The sequence below is a fragment of the Arachis stenosperma genome, chromosome 9 (assembly GCF_014773155.1).
Source record: "Arachis stenosperma cultivar V10309 chromosome 9, arast.V10309.gnm1.PFL2, whole genome shotgun sequence".
Taxonomy (NCBI): Eukaryota; Viridiplantae; Streptophyta; class Magnoliopsida; order Fabales; family Fabaceae; genus Arachis; species Arachis stenosperma.
The window spans coordinates 61,380,862-61,397,794 of record NC_080385.1 but is presented as its reverse complement, the minus strand read 5'-3'; the positions used below and the strand labels follow the sequence as shown (position 1 = coordinate 61,397,794).

The 16,933-nt window shown below is 35.3% G+C and overlaps 2 protein-coding genes across 3 annotated transcripts; one reads left to right on the top strand and one right to left on the bottom strand.

Annotated features, from left to right (window-relative positions):
* Positions 1–2,284: 2,284 nt before the first annotated feature.
* On the top strand, positions 2,285–4,487 carry LOC130947930 (pentatricopeptide repeat-containing protein At3g04760, chloroplastic). The gene has a single exon (XM_057876644.1). The coding sequence runs from the start codon at positions 2,467–2,469 to the stop codon at positions 4,240–4,242; it is 1,776 nt and encodes a 591-aa protein (XP_057732627.1). The 5' UTR covers positions 2,285–2,466; the 3' UTR covers positions 4,243–4,487.
* Positions 4,488–4,946: 459 nt separating this feature from the next.
* Positions 4,947–8,986, bottom strand: LOC130947921 (pentatricopeptide repeat-containing protein At1g08610). 2 transcript variants are annotated; one of them, XR_009072861.1, is made up of 3 exons: positions 8,845–8,986; positions 6,327–8,323; positions 4,947–5,377 (listed from the first exon to the last, which is right to left on the bottom strand). XR_009072861.1 is itself a non-coding variant. In XM_057876633.1 (2 exons), exon 2 carries the CDS (start codon positions 8,183–8,185, stop codon positions 6,404–6,406), a length of 1,782 nt encoding a protein of 593 aa, XP_057732616.1. In that variant the 5' UTR covers positions 8,186–8,323; positions 8,845–8,986; the 3' UTR covers positions 6,081–6,403. The 2 variants fall into 2 exon arrangements, 1 of the variants encoding a protein (XP_057732616.1); XM_057876633.1 differs by lacking the exon at positions 4,947–5,377 and having other exon boundaries at positions 6,081–8,323.
* Positions 8,987–16,933: the final 7,947 nt, after the last annotated feature.

The window sequence follows — 16,933 nt, the reverse complement described above, 5'->3', positions numbered from 1 at the left end:
TCTGCCTATGTATTTTCATAAAAAAATCTGCATCTTGATTCATTATAATTATTATGTACGTTAATAATTTAAATATCATTGGAACCCCTAAAGATATTCTAACAATTATAAAAGCTCTAAAGAAGAGTTTGAGATGAAAGATCTTGAAAAGACTAAATTTTGTCTCAACATGCAGATCGACCATACAAAAAATGAGATTTTTATGCATCAAACAACATACACGAAAAATATCTTGAAGAGATTTTATATGGATAAGTCACATTCATTAATTATCCCAATGATCGTAAGGTCTTTGGATGTAGAAAATGATCAATTCTATTCTAAAGAAGGGAATGAAGATATCATTAGTCCTGAAGTACCATATCTCAGCGCCATTAGAGCACTAATGTATCTTACTAATAATATACGACCTGATATATCATTTGTAATGAATTTACTAGTAAGGTATAGTTCCTCTCCAACCAGAAGACATTGTAATAGAATCAAATAAATCTTTTGATATTTTTATGGAATAGTTGATATGAGACTGTTTTATCCATATCAATCTAAGTCACAATTAGTTGGCAATGCAGATGCAGGATGTTTGTCTGATCCACATAAAGGAAGATCTCAAATAGGATATCTATTCACATATGGTGATATAGCTATATCATGAGGTCCACAAAACAGATGATATCAGTAACATCCTCTAATCATGCTGAAATACTAGCGATACATGAAGCAAATTGCGAGTGTTTTTTGCCCAAGAGTTTAATCCAATATATTTTGTCATCATATGGACTGATTGACCATAAAATCACTCCAACTATTTTATTTGAAGATAATACAACATGCTTTGCTCAACTTAAGCGTGAATACATCAAAGGTGATAGAACAAAGCATATTTCTTCCAAATTCTTCTTTACTCATGATCTTCAAAATCAAAGAACAATTGATGTCCAATAAATCTGTTCAAGTGATAATCTGGTAGATTTATTTAGAAAATCACATCCCAAATCATCCTTTAAAAGATTGGTACATCAAATTGAGATGTGTCAATTTTGAGATATTAAATAATGTCAACAAGAGTGGGAGACTGTATTCTTTTTTTCTTGGTTAGCTTTTTCTCCCTATTGGACTTTTCTTGACAAGATTTTTAATGAGACAACTCTCAAAGAATATTGTACTTTTTTTCCTTCACTAAAATTTTTTTCATCGAATTTTTTTGTAAAATTTTAATGAAGTATAATTCTAAATGAACATCTAAAAAAGAGTGTTATGATAAGGATGAATGTGAATACCCATTAATATTTAGACAGTTATTTTTTCAAGAAGAAAAAAGGTTCAAATTTTTAAATTAACGAAAGTTGAAAATACGAATTTAGTATGTGTATAAATAAAAATAAAGCCTTTAACATTTCATACAACAACCATATATAACAAACATTCCTTTTTTTTTCTCTATATGTTGCAACATAATTAATAAACATAATTAGTTGCAATATAATTTCTATTATATTAAAATAATAATATTAATAAATATTAATATCAAAATATTTTATTTATATTTTTTATTTTATATTTATTTTTTTATTTATTTATTTTACAACTCTGGAAAGATTTATATCTAATTTGCCCATTTATTTTAAAGAATATAGCCCTAATATTTATGGATGAGAATTGGGAAGTGCAATCAAAACCAACCAATCAGCTTCGACGGCAATTATTACAATTAAATAAAAACAAACAAGAGGTGGATAGGTGGAAGATTTGGCTGGTTTATGGTCATAAGATCACACGAATATAGGATAAAGTAAATTTTATTGGAAATTTTTTTATAATAAGAATAGAAACACAATTCTTCATCTATGAAGAAGAGACACTTCTTTAATTTATCGTGTTGATAATATACAGACACATTTTAGACATGATATTTATTAATATTCATCTAATACGTATATTTTTTACGTTTTATCATATTTTAATAAAAATAATTTATTTTTAAATATATTTTGACATATTTAAATATTATCACGTGTCAATTTGTTAAACTTTATTTTTAATATATATTCTTAAAATGAATTTAAAAATAGTATATATTATTAATTATTAAAACAATTTTTTTTAAATATTTTACATAATTAAAAAATATATTAAAAATAATTAAAAAATTAATTTATATTTTAATATCAAAATATTATTATAATTTATCAAAAAATATTTTATAATATAAACAAAATTTTAAATTCACATATTCGAATGTCCTATGTCATTTCCAAATATCTGTATTCGTGCATCATACGTTCCATTCATTTGTGCCAGATTCCCACGGTGCCAAAAATCTGTTCCTAGCAACATGCAACACCTTATCCAAAAACAAATTATCCACAAACACTGCAACAAGTTCTTCAGTCGTTACTTTTTGTCCATGAATACCAAAACAATTTGTTGCAACTTGAAACAACACCGTCTTCACTATCATCATCCATGACAACAGTTTCAAGTGAGTTTCTGCCACATACCCTCCCATTGAGAACCCATCATAAGCACAATTTGCAGTACTCAAACTCCAACACTGTTGTCACTTGCACAAAATCACTTGTCAATGAAGGTGGTAACAACAATCCAAGGAACAATAACAGCAACAAAAGACAACATGTTTTCTACAAAGTGTCTTATTTTGAGACAAGGCCATCAAAACTTGCTCAAAATTATGATTTTAAGGATACCCATCTCATGAAAGCCCTCAACAGATCTTGCAAAGCAGGGAAGTACAATGAATCACTCTATTTCCTTCAGCACATGGTGAGCAAAGGTTATAAGCCAGACGTTATTCTATGCACAAAGCTCATCAAGGGTTTGTTCAATGCCAAGAAGATTGAGAAAGCAATAAAGGTGATGGAGATTCTAGAGAAGCATGGTGACCCTGATGTGTTTGCTTACAATGCAGTGATTAGTGGGTTGTGCAAAGCTGATAAAACTGATGAAGCAAACAAAGTGCTTGATAGAATGAAAAAGAGAGGTTTCGCACCGGATGTTGTTACCTATAACATACTCATTGGGAATCTTTGTGGTAGAGGGAAGCTTGATTTGGCTCTCAAGGTTATGGATCAGCTGTTGAAGGATAATTGTAAGCCAACTGTGATTACATACACAATCTTGATCGAAGCGACTATTATTGATGGCAGCATTGATGAGGCAATGAAGCTTTTGGATGAGATGTTGTCAAGAGGACTTCAACCTGACATGTACACGTACAATGCAATTGTCAGGGGAATGTGTAAAGAAGGATTGGTTGATCGCGCCTTCGAGTTTGTTACGGGTATAAGTACTAAGGGTTGTTCCCCAGATGTGATCTCATACAATCTTTTGCTGAGGGGTCTTTTGAGTAAAGGAAAATGGGAGAGTGGACAGAGGTTGATGGCTGATATGTTTGTGAAGGGTTGTGAGCCTAATGTTGTGACTTACAGCACCTTGATTAGCTATCTCTGTCGCGAAGGTAGAACCGAGGAGGCCATGGATGTTTTGAAGGTTATGAGGGAAAAGGGGTTAACCCCTGATGCTTATAGCTATGATCCATTGATTTCGGCCTTCTGCAAAGAAGGAAGAGTGGATTTGGCTATAGAGTTCTTGGATGCCATGATGTCTGATGGCTGCTTGCCGGATATCATCAGCTACAATTCGATATTGGCGACTCTATGCAAGAATGGAAAAGCTGATGAGGCTTTGAACATCTTTGAGAAGCTTGCTGAAGTGGGGTGTCCTCCTAATGCGAGTTCTTACAACACAATCTTCTGTGCCCTGTGGAGTAGTGGCGACAAAATCCGAGCATTGGGGATGATTCTGGAGATGCTAAGCAACGACATTGACCCAGATGGGATCACATACAATTCCCTCATATCTTGCTTGTGCAGGGATGGAATGGTGGATGAGGCCATTGGATTGTTGGTGGACATGGAAAGTAGCAATTGTAAGCCTACTGTTGTGAGTTACAACATTGTTCTTCTTGGTTTGTGCAAAGTTCAGAGAGTCACTGATGCAATTGAGGTGCTTACCACCATGGTTGATAAAGGGTGTCAACCAAATGAAACTACCTACACATTGTTGATTGAGGGTATTGGTTTCGCTGGATGGCGAAATGATGCTATGGAGCTAGCTAATACCCTTGTTAGTATAGATGCAATTTCTGAGTATTCATTCAAACGCTTGTACAAAACCTTTCCCATGCTTGATGTGTACAAAGAGCTTACTTTATCAGATTAAACCTAAACTATGGGGAATGAAAATGATTTTTCTTCAGCTCAAGTTTAATGTATTAATTGCTGATTTGCGGCTTTCTTCTTGAAGTTTTTAGGAAAGGTATGCTTTACTCCTGATCAGGATGCTGTCATATTTGAATCCCTTTACTCCTGATCAGGATGCTGTCATATTTGAATCCTGATGCCCGAAAATGTATAAATTTTGTACTCAAATTATATTGATTAACACAGAAATTAGCTGTCGGAAAATCTATGCTTTGATGTGAGTATCATTAGTTACTTCATCTAAGAAACATATAATTTAAGTTTCCGCATTTATTAAGATAACGATTTTGTGCTGAGTTATTAAACTGTTTCAGTCTGACTAGGATGATTGTTAAGTTGATAATGCACTTGCTTTTTTATAAGATCAATAATAGAAGTTGAGCCACTTGCTATGTCAGTATTTTCCTTCGTCATGAGGTACTTATCAGGATTAGTAGATTTTAAGGGTAAAAATCACATTATTCTAATGAAAAAAATGAGTGATTAAACTACAACCTTGAGTAAAATTTTCAACCTACATATTGTATTAGGATTGGTGAATCACCATTGAATCAATAGCCACAACTCTTGCATGCGAACATATAGGTGCAACTATCTACTAAGATGAAAAGCGTGCATGCGACACTAGCAGATAGCCAATTGGAATTATAAATACTCTTTATATAAAATTCAGCACAGGAGAATCATGTCCCCTATAGACACGTGTCTCAACCGAACAAAAAGTATGTTTGTGGCAAAATAAATAACTGACTTTAATCCAAATTATGTGGTAAGAAATGCTGATTGATAGATAGATAGATAGATAGTATATTTGGCCAACAGAGAAAAACCTAAAACTACCAAAACCATTAAAAAGGATTACACTATGCTGTTCACTTCATCCTGAATATGCTATCTAAATACTGCACACAAGTCATCAACAAAATTCTGCAAAACTGAAAAACGGAAGACTAAAAGAGAAGCAGCACAAGCTTGTGCCAACTTCAACAACTAAAATGATTTCATGGTGCAACTGTAATGACCATTGGCCACAATGCTCTTGGACCTTGCAGTTCCCAGATGAGTAACTGTCAAAACTTCCCAAACAAGTTTTCCTGCCATTGACAAATTACGCAGCAGTCTTATTAGCAAGCCTTAGGCATGAAAGGTGTACATTACACCAGAGAGGGGAGAGAGAGAGAGCAATTTCAATGTAAAACTTAGAAACTGGACTGAACTAAATGTTCGAATAACACCACAACAAGACAAGATTAAAATCACGAAAAAGAACCTTCATACTTAAATGGATATTCTTATAACAAAGTGCAACTACATTTTTTGGAACGCTTTGTATTTGTACACATTTTGGAGCATTTCATTCTTCTATTATCAAAATACTCAACAGAAAATTATAATTTTAGCAAGGTAAGCAGCAGTAATTGTAACTTTTGATTAAAAGAAAAGGGGCAACCTAGTGTAATGCATCTCGAATTATGAAGGGTGGGGATGGACTGCACCCAAGAGTTTTGGATGTAGCGTAGGCAGTTTAACCTGATGCAAGCATCAGTAGTTGATTACACTGCTTGAACCTACTTTGGTAATTGTAATTGACTATCTACATCATAGACGTAGAGGAACATTCTAAACTATAAGTGGTGGTGGGGGAGGAAATGCAATTTAGCCATGGTACCAATATCTTGTTTTTATGTTAGAATAGATAAAAACATAGTTATACCATGATAAAAAAGCATGTACCAGAAGCTCAAATTTATGGAGTCAACAATCGTGTTAGATTGAACAGCCATCACAAAAAGACCAATATCTTGTTTTTTTGTTAGAATAGATAAAAACACAGTTACACCATGATAAGAAAAAGCATAAACTGGAAGCTCAAATTTATGAAGTCAACGAACATGTTAGATTGAACAGCCATCACTAAAAGACCTCATCTGATTGGGGGAGGTCTTTTTGCCTATTCCCCAAGTACAATGTTCCTTGGAAGCATGACACAATTCCAAACACAGGAGACTCTAAATGTCACAAAGAAAGAGGACTAAAAATCACCTGCGACAGGAATGTGCAAACTGTACATGGCTTGTAGAAGCATTAGAATTCGGCCATTCCTTATGCGCACATGTCAATTAACTAAACATGGTTTCCTTTTTCAGAAGATTCCATCTGACCAACTGCTGGTGCAAATTGTTAGCCTCTTCTACCATACCCTCATCAGCAAGAGCTTTAATCAAAGTATAATATATCCTCGCATCTGGCTGGTATTGGTTTCTTACCATCAAATCCAGGGCCTGAATTGCAACATCAACCTTCCTCTGTTTACATAATCCAAGGATCACATATCTGTAAGCACCATCTTTAATCTTTTGTTCTTTCTTAGTCATCAGCTTTAATATCTGTACAGCTTCCTCAAGTTGTTGCAATCGACAAAATCCCCAAGTCATACAACTATGCGTAATTTCATCAGGAGTTATTCCCTTTTTTGTCATTTCACCATACAATTCTTTTGCTGAGTCCATATATCCCATTTTTGTCACCCCATCAATCACTATATTATAGCTTACCAGCCCCGGAGAAGTAGTGCCTGCCAATAAGTGAAGTAACTCAATGCCCTCATCGATAAAGCCCTCTTTACACACAGCGCGTAGAAGAGTATTGTAAGTTATAATGTCTGGTGAACAGTTTTCTGAAACCATATTAATGTAGATGCTTATTGCACGATCCAGAAGTCCAGATTTACATAAACCATTGAGCATAATATTGTAGGTGACAACTGTGGGTGGACCAGTAGTCTCACTCATAATCTTCAGAATCTCATCAACTTCATCCCAGTACCCATGGTTACTAAGAGAATGAAGAAGAGTATTGTATGTCACATAGTTTGGCTCCATCCCGTGGGTTAGAAGATTATTCAAAATGAAAACTGTATCGTCATACTTCCCTTGTTTAGAAGTAAGATTTGTGAGACAATTGTATGTAATGATATCTGGATAGCATCCTTCCATTGCTATATCTTCAAGTACTTCGAGTGCACGAGCAGTGCCACAGTATCTGCACACCAGATCGATAAGAACTGTGTAGGTAACCAGATAAGGAGGGCACCCTTTCCTCAATTGTTCCTTCCAGAAGCTAATCGCCTGATTGGCATCTTTGCCATTATCAAATATGCAGCGAATTATTGTATTGTATGTAATTGCATCTGGGGAGCAGCCACTCATGCTCATATCTTCAACCATAGCAATTGCAGATCTCAGACGACCTATTTTACACAGGCCACCAATTACCATGTTGAATGTAATTGTGTCAGGAACACCACCAGACATGACCATTATGTTCATTATTCTACAAGCTTTTCCGACTAGACCGATTCTGATAAAGCCACGAATCAAATTTGTACAACAAGGGAAATGAGGTATTTGGCCTTTACGTGACATAATATCAATCAACTTTGCTGCAAGCGTTAACTTTCCGCGGCTGCAAAGATTCTGGAGTATCATATTATTTGTTTTTTCATTATTGCCAACAAATGGTCCATCTGGGGACAAAGATGGGGAGTCTATAGACTTGTTTAAATCCACTAGTTCTGTGAATTTATTATTGTTACCTTCACCGACAGAATAACCTTCAAAGGCCCAATCTTCATGGTCAACTTCATTGACTCTATCAAGCAAAACACTTCCCCGTTCTTGAAAGCTTCTACACGGCAATCCTTTTTGAAGTGAACAATTTTTTGTTGCAACAAAGTACTTGAAATAACAAATTCTAAGTATGGATGGAGATTTCTTCGGCGAAGAACAATTAAAAGAAAAGGTGGAACTTGAATTACAGCCATCTTGTCTGATGCACTCACGCATACCAAGCAAAAATTGGGATGTAAAAATATTGTTTTGCAGAGTAATTACATATCCCATGTTGGTTCAGCTAACTTCAATGTACTCACAGATCTCTGTAGCTTCTAGCTCAATCAAGGCCAATAAGCACACAGTAACATCAGGTGCAGAAAAAAAACAATTGTGGTCGACCCACATTGATCTTTTACTCTTTTCCACCTGATTTAGAAGAAAGAAAAAAGGGGTAAATGTTAAGATTTGACCCCAAGAAGGCAAGAACTTTGTTAACAATATATAAAATTGAAAAGTTGTAGACAACCTATGAAGTACCAACACAGTCAAATTATGAACTACCTACAGAGACACATTCATATATATTTAAAATTATAACAGCTTTACACAGTATTAAAAAAAACTTATCCTAGCATTTCACTGCCATTAATTATGAAAATTTATATTTTATCTCATTGTTATCATCGATCCTTATAACAATTATTTCTATTCAATATAACGTAGTAATAACAACAACAGTGCTTTGTTGATAAATTCTTCATATAAAACCAAATATTCCAGGTTACTATATTAGCAGAAATTACCTCAAGATTAAAAAATTGTGACTAAATTGTTTCATGGAAAGAAAAAACAAAAAGCGCATGCATAAATGGAGAAAAAATGATAAGAAAGAAAGAATGATAAGAAGCGAAACAAATATAGTAGGAATTATGAGAGGAAAGTGTTACCACTGTGAGATTTTGATGTCAAACAGAGAGAGCAAGAAGAGCGCTTGGTTAGGGTTGGAAAATGGAAATGAATACACACAAAACTAGGGCGGCACTTTTGCTTTCTGATAGTTGCAGTTGCGGTGTGCAGACATGATTTTAGAGAGGTTTAACGTTTTTTATTTTCTTTTTTGGTCAATAATATTTTATTATTTATGCTACAAAAAGCTACAAAAAATGTCCTTGAATAATTTTGTTGTTGGCATGCATTTGAATTTTATTATCGACAAAAATATCCTCAAATAACTTAAAAACAGGACAAAAAACCCAAAAGAAACACAATGAAAAATAGAGAATGTGTGTTGATTATATCGCCCTTAATAAAGCTTGTCCCAAAGATCCATACCTTCTTACCGGCATTGATGCCTTGGTAAACTCAGCTTCAGGATACAGATACCTGTCCTTTATGGATGCATACTTGGGTTACAACAAAATTTTGATGTACAAACCGGACTAAGAGAAGACCTATTTCATCACTCCAAAAGCTAACTATTGTTACGTAGTAATGCCTTTTAGATTGAAAAATGCTGAGCCACATATCAACGATTAATGAACAAGGTATTTTTACCTCACCTTAGAAAATTAATAGAAATATATGTGAATGATATGCTTGTTAAGATTAAAAAAGACGTCAACCTCTTGTTCGACTTAACTGAGGTATTTAACACAATCAGAAAGCACAGGATGAGATTAAATCCCTCAAAATGCATCTTCGCAGTGGAATTTGGAAAGTTCTTAGACTTTATGCTTGATACGAAATTCGTAAACCAATTTTCACAAAACTATTGGCAATTGCACTGGATCGCATAAAGTAATACCACGGTGAGTGGGTTATCATTCCTACGAGGATTAAGGAATTAAGCAAGCAATGATTGATTGAGTATTCTAGTTAGACAATTCATAGTTCGATGATGAACAATTGATAATAGAATAATGTAATCTAAATAACTTGAGCAAGAAGTAAATATAAGCAATAATTGACTTGAAAGCAAATAACAGGAATATAAATTGCTGGAAATGTAAGTTGTTGGGAAGTAAATTGCTAAGAGGTAAATGACTAGAAAGTAAATGTAACAATGTAATGAACATTAATTAAAAGTAATTAATAAAGTAAGTGAATAAGAGAGTAGAGGGAAAAGATCATTGGGGTTTAGAGATATTGAATTTTCTATGTCAATTAATTTTCATCTCCATTTCAATCAAGTAATCATTGATTTCTTGGCAAATTATAAGTGATTGAATTTCAATTCTTTGGTAATTCAATCTCTCTTAACTTGATCAATTGCTAATTCCTTGATCTAATTGCTCGTGAGAAGAGATGAAACTTATTCTTTGATTTTGAGCCACACAATTTCATGAATCTAGATGTTGGATGATTAAATGTCACTTATCAAATCCAAACATAGAATTACAAGAATTGGGAGAAAGAGCTTCAAGCTTAGTTTCATGAATTCACTTTCCCAAGTGATCAGAAAACCCACTTTGGATTCAAACTCTTTTCCAAGAGATTTTGGATCCTTAGAATGAAGAACGAAGACTCTTTCTAAAGAAGCAAATGAGAGATGAATTAAAGATGAAGAGTAAATCACATTTGATCCATTAAATTCAATAGAGCTCCTCTCCCCAATGAAAAGGGAATTAGCTACTCATAGCTTATAAAATATGAAAGAAGTATGAAATTGGAAAGTAGAAGAATTGAAAAGAAGTCCCCTGATGAGGCTTTCTCATCCTCTATTTATTATAACCTATTCTAAATTACAAATTCAAAATGAAATTCAAATTAGAAACAAATGCAATTTCTAACAAAATATTACTTTGAGGCTTGCTTGTTAGTTAGTCTTTAGGCTTTGATTGATTGTGAATTATGGCTTAGATGAAGGTTGGAGTGGACATGGTTAAAGGTTGGAGGATGCAGGGGAAGTTGGCGTATGGTTCAAGTGCCATTTGATTAGCACGCTCATTTTGAAGAAGAATTACTTCCTGGAGTTCTAGCCCAATGTGCTACTTCACTCCACACTTCAGTTTACGCACCAGCTTGGTAACACTGAAAGATGGGGTCGTTCACAGCCCCAAACTGAAAAACCACTATACACTATTATATATCATTGGAAAGTTTTAGAAGTCAGCTTTTAATGCCATTGAAAGCGTGTCATTTGGATCTCTATAGCTCAAGTTATGCTCTTTTGAAGGTGAAGAGGTCAGTCTGGTAGAATGGCCCAGCGTGCCACTTCTCTTACACGCCACTCCACATGCCAAGATTGCAGGAAATTGAGGCACAAAGGCGTGTGGAGTGAGACACGCCAGTGCACACGCCAAAGCACACACTAGGTTTGCAATGCTGAAAGAATAGTGATTTGCACCCTCAGCTTTAGTTTCCACTATGGACTATTATATATCATTGGAAATCTCTAAAAGTCAGCTTTCTAATATTATTAAAAACATGTCATTTGAACCTCTGTAGCTCAAGCTATCTTTGTTCGAGTGAGGAGAGGTCAGTCTGGGATGTGATTCAAGTGCCACTTCTTGTGAGGCTTGCAGTGTCCTCTCGAATTGTGGCCAAGCATGCCACTTCTTAGGCACGCCAACTCCCACGCCAAGGATGAGGTTAATTGAGGCATGAAGACGTGTGGTTTTAGACACGCCAGCCACACGCCAGCCACACGCCAATGCACACGTCTATTTTGGCCCTCTAGGATAGTGGCCCAATGTGCCAGTTCCTTGGCACGCCAGCTCCCACACCAAGATTGAAGCTCTTGCAAGGCTCGAAGGCATGTAGTTTTAAACACGCCAGCCACACGCTAATGCCCATGCCAAGCACACACCACTTCACACTTGAGTTTACATGCCACTTCCACACGCCATATACATGCCATTCACACTTAATTCACACGCCACTTCACTTGCTTAATCCTTTTGTGCTACTTTAGTGTCTCATTTCTCTACAAAATCATGAAGACAAAGCACTCAAAGTAGTATTTCCAATAAGCATTTAAATTTCTCATTTCCAAGCAATATCAATCAAGCTTCATTAGCTTTTTTTATAAGAAATAACAAAGAAAATAAAGATAAAGATGCTATGCATCAATGCTTACCCAAAGGGGTATCGAAGCCAACCAGGACAAGTGCAAGGCAATATTGGAGATGAAAAGGCCGACTTGTAATACCCTACTGGTGCGCAAAAATGTAACTCTTACAACTGAACCGGCAAGTGCACCGGGTCGTTCAAGTAATACCTCAAATGAGTGAGCGTTGAATCCCATGAGGATTATCGGATTGAGCAAGCTGTGGTTATCCTGTAGATCTTAGTCAGGCGAATAGAAAGTTGATTGTTGTTGTTGTAGGTGCATAAACAAAACAATAATAAAAAGATGTAGAAACAATGATAGGAAATCATTTAAGGCATCGGAGAAGCTTATTCTTCCAGATTAATACTACTTATTGACTACTTTAATGATGGGTGATTCATTCAATGGCAAGGCTGTAAGTGATTAAGCCATGGGTCATGGTCATTAATCTCCTCTATTCTAAACTAAAGGCCCGAACAGGTCAATCAATCTGGACGAGGGTGAAGCTCACGAAATTTAATCTCTGATGATCCTACTCAAAACGCCACAGACAAGGTCGAATCATCCGGATCGGAATGTGAAGCTCTATAATTCTAGCCTTGACGCCACAAGGACCTCAATTACCCTGATTAACAGGATTTCATGTCACATATCCCAATTAACCCAAATAACTTGTTGGAACCTGTAATGTACTCTCAAGCTGTAGCTCAATACTATCTGGGTCAAGACTCGTAAAGAACTCATGTAGAATAAAAGGTCATACTTTCGTTCCACCTCAGATTCATAATGATGAAGAATGAAAAGATATCATAGAATGAAAAGATATCATAGAGCTCCTATCCTTAATCTAGGAGGTTTAGCCACTCATAATTTATAGAGAAAACAAAGAAAGTAATGTGTCTGTGCTTCTCCCCTCCTGGGAGGCCTGATCCTCAAGAGAAAGGAAGTTCCTTATTTATAGTAAATACTAGACCTAAAACATATTACTAATAATTAAAAATTACAAAAAAAATGAGATAAACTAAGCTAAAGGTGCGAAAATCCACTTATGGGCCCACTTGATGAGTGTTTGGGCTGAGCTTGGCATCCAACTGGTTGAGTGGGCATTGAACGCAAAGTAGGGAGTGTCCACGCTGCTTCCTTGCTCCCTTGGTGGCGTTGAACGCCAGTTTGGGCGGTCAACTTGGGAGGTTGATTCTATTTGGGCGTTGAACGCTAGAAAGGGGGTAAGTTGGGCGTTGATGAATTGGATTTTTGATGGTTTAGAATTTCACTATTGAAATCTCGTTGAAGTATAGTCTCTAAACCAACAATAATCTTTTCATACAAAAAGTTGTTTGTCACTAAAACAAACCCCTAAATTTATAAACCGAAGTATTGAAACCTCGGGTCGTTTTCCCTAGGAATTACAATAAAGTGTCTTGTTATTGGTTAGAAATGTGTTTTGGGGTTTTGGATAAGAAGCATGAAAGTAAATGGCAATGAAAATAAACTAACAACTATAAAAGGCTCTTGGCAAGATATGAAAATTAGAAGTCCTATCCTAGTTATCCTTCTCAATTGTGATGAGAATTGTTCATTGCTACCACTTAGTTAACCCTTACTAAATAAAGGAAAGTCAAGTGGATGAATTGACATGAGCCACAAGTCCTAGCCAACTCCCAAGGAAAGACTAGCTTTAGTACACTCCAAACCAATTAGCAATCTCTCCAATTACCAATCAACAAAGGAATTAGATAACTCAAGTGTCACTAATTACTCTACCTAGGCCAAGAGGAACAAAATCTACACTATATCTAGAAGAGGCATTTCAACAAACACATACAAGGCAATAAAAGTAAACAACATAAATTGCAAGAATTAAAGAGAGATCTAACTACAAAGGCAAGAGATCAACAATAGAAAAGCAAAGAAGAACAATTATTATGAATTACCTCTTATTGAATTGAAAGAAAATGGAAGGACAAATAGTAGATCTACAACAAAGTATAAGAACAACATAAAGCAAATTACAACAAAAGAATAGAAGAAGAATGAATGTAACTACAAGGAATTGAAAGATAGAAGTAGAAGAAGATGAATGAAAACCTAGATCTAAGAACTAAACCTAATCCTAATCCTAATCCTAGAGAGAAGTGAGAGCTTCTCTCTCTAAAACTAACTTTCCCTCCAAAACTAAGCTAAACTAAACTAATGGTAACTAACTTCTAAAGTATGAAAAGTCTCTTTATTCCCCCTTTAATCCTTGGCTTAAATAGCATCAGAAATGAGTTGGATTGGGCCCACAAGGCTTTAGAATTCGCTGGCCACGTTTTGCTTTAAGTGAACCAGGTGGCAGCAACGGCGCGTGCGCGTACGCATCACCATGCGCGGTTTAACCATGACAAATCTTATATCGTTTCGAAGCCCCGAATGTTAGCTTTCCAACCCAACTGGAACCGCATCATTTGGACCTCCGTAGCTCAAGTTATGGTCGATTAAGTGCAAAGAGGTCGGCTTGACAGCTTTTGCGTTTCCTTTATTTCTCCATGAGTTCTCCATTTCTACATGCTTTTCCTTCATTCCCTTGGTCCAATCCTTGCCTCCTAAATCTGAAATCACTTAGCAAACATATCAAGGCATCTAATGGAATCAAGAAGAATTAGATTTAGCTATTTTAAGTCCTAAAAAGCATGTTTTCACTCTTAAGCACAATTAAAGGAGAAGTTATAAAACCATGCTATTTATTTCAATGGATAAAGGTGGGTAAAAGGTTATAAAATCCCCTAAATCAAGCACAAGATAAACCCTACAAATGGGGTTTATCAACCTCCCCACACTTAAACTAAGCATGTCCTCATGCTAAAACCAAGAATGAAGTAAGGGTATGGCATTTATTCAATGGGAACTAACTAAATGCGATCTACCTATATGCAACTATCTAAATGAATGCAATTGCTTGGTCAAAATAAATCAATTTCCAAGAAGCATATATGCACAACGGCTAAGAACTAGCAAGTCTAATCCACAATTGAATTGAGTTATTAAATATTTTTACAAACTTGCATGAAAATTATGATCATAGATGAAAACATGTAATTGAGCATCAAACCCTCACCGGTAGTGTTTGCACTCTATTCGCTCAAGTGTTTGGGGTTGATTCTCTCAATTCTCTCCTAATCATTCTTTCTAAGATTTGTTTTTCTTCTAACAATCGACATATATTTCATGCATGCATACAAGTATCATGAGGTCTTTTCTTTGGTTGTAATGGGGCTAGGGTCAAGGTAGGATGCATATATGGTTAAGTGAGCTTGAAATTTGAATCTTTGATAAGCTTAGACTTCCCACCTAACCTATGACATCCTATACAATTAAGTTCTAACCCAACTACCCATTTTTCGCTTTTTCACATACTCATGTATTTCCTTTTCATTTCACAACACTTATGCATTGATTTTATTGAGCTTCACTTTGGGGCATTTTGTCCCCTTTTTATTCCTTTCTTTTTCTTCTTTTTCTTTCTTTTCTTTTCCATATAATTTTTCTTTTTCTTTTGTTTTTCTCATTTTTTTTTCTATATACAAGAACCTCAATGCATAAGGTTTTACATTTGATCAATACATGAGTATGTACCCAATTCCCAATATTTTCAATAACAATACAAAACTACCCCTTTTATTCACCCAATGTCCCAAGGTTCCCACACTTGAATGATACTCACACACACTAGCCTAAGCTAATCAAAGATCCAAATTAAGGACATTTATTGTTTTCCACTTTAAGGCTTGTAATGTGCTAAATTAAGAGCAAAGTGGGTTAATCGCAGGCTCAAATTTGGCTAACAAAGGAAGATAGAAGGTAAGGCCATTTGGGTAAGTGAGCTAAATGAAATGATGGCCTCAATCATATAAATGCATGAATACGCAAAATAATGGATATAAAGAATTAAACAAATCAAAGATTACATTCATAGAAAGAGAATAATTGCACACAAGAAGGAAAAATAAGTGGTTATAAGATGTAACCACATCTTTAGGCTCAAATCTCACTTGCTTGTGTTCTTAGCTCAAAAATTCATGTTCCACAATATATATATGTGATTCAAGCAAGTTTAATGAAAAGTTTTCACTCAAATCAATTGAGGTGCCCTATAGATAGAAATCTTGAAAAAATTTCATTATTTTGACTAAGCTTATTGTGTATATGTATGCAAAAATAAGAAAATGCAAGTAAAAATCTTAAAAACCTAGAATGAAATGCAAAAGTGTTGGGATTAGAAACTTGTCACCCAAAATTGCCGACCGGTCGGATGACCTCCCCACACTTAAAAGTTTGCACCGTCCTCGGTGCACTCAAAGATGAGCAAGGGGGTACGGCGACTCTCCGGATTGCTGCGTGTTCTTAGTCTTGCTTCCGTTATTGCTTGTGGTGCATTCGTCATGAAAAACAAAAATATAACACCATAAGATGAGAAAACAAAAGCAAGGAAGCATACATTGTTGGAATGAGGTAACTCACTAGAAATGGGCGAGTGAATTAGTGTGACATGAATGACAAATAAGTGTGTGAAATCTAAATTGCGCGGTTTAGAACACACATTAGTATAAAGAGCTATGTCACAAAAGAAGCATGCACTTCACTTATCCTAGTGTGCATGAGATGCTCTAAGTGAACTTGTAAGGTAAGACAAGCATTAAAGAAGCATGGAAGCATTCAAGTCAAACACATATGGATGCATATGAACATGAAATACAATGCATTAAGGCAATTACACAACATCCATCAAGAGGTTGCCTAATCACAGAATAAGGCTCAAACCACATGGTGGCTAGCTACAACATGCAATTCAAGAGAGTTATAAGCTCGAAGGCAATTCTCATCACTTGGTATTCTTAAAAGGTAAGCATGAAGAACTCAAAACCAAGTAGCAAAATATAACCTCAATCATAGAATCCAATAAAGATTGTAAACATAATGATGTGAAGATAACATCCCTTTTTAGT

Coding starts and splice junctions, on each gene's coding strand:
- LOC130947921 (XM_057876633.1), bottom strand. CDS start 8,185: ATGGGATATGTAATTACTCTGCAAAACAATATTTTTACATCCCAATTT.
- LOC130947930 (XM_057876644.1), top strand. CDS start 2,467: ATGACAACAGTTTCAAGTGAGTTTCTGCCACATACCCTCCCATTGAGA.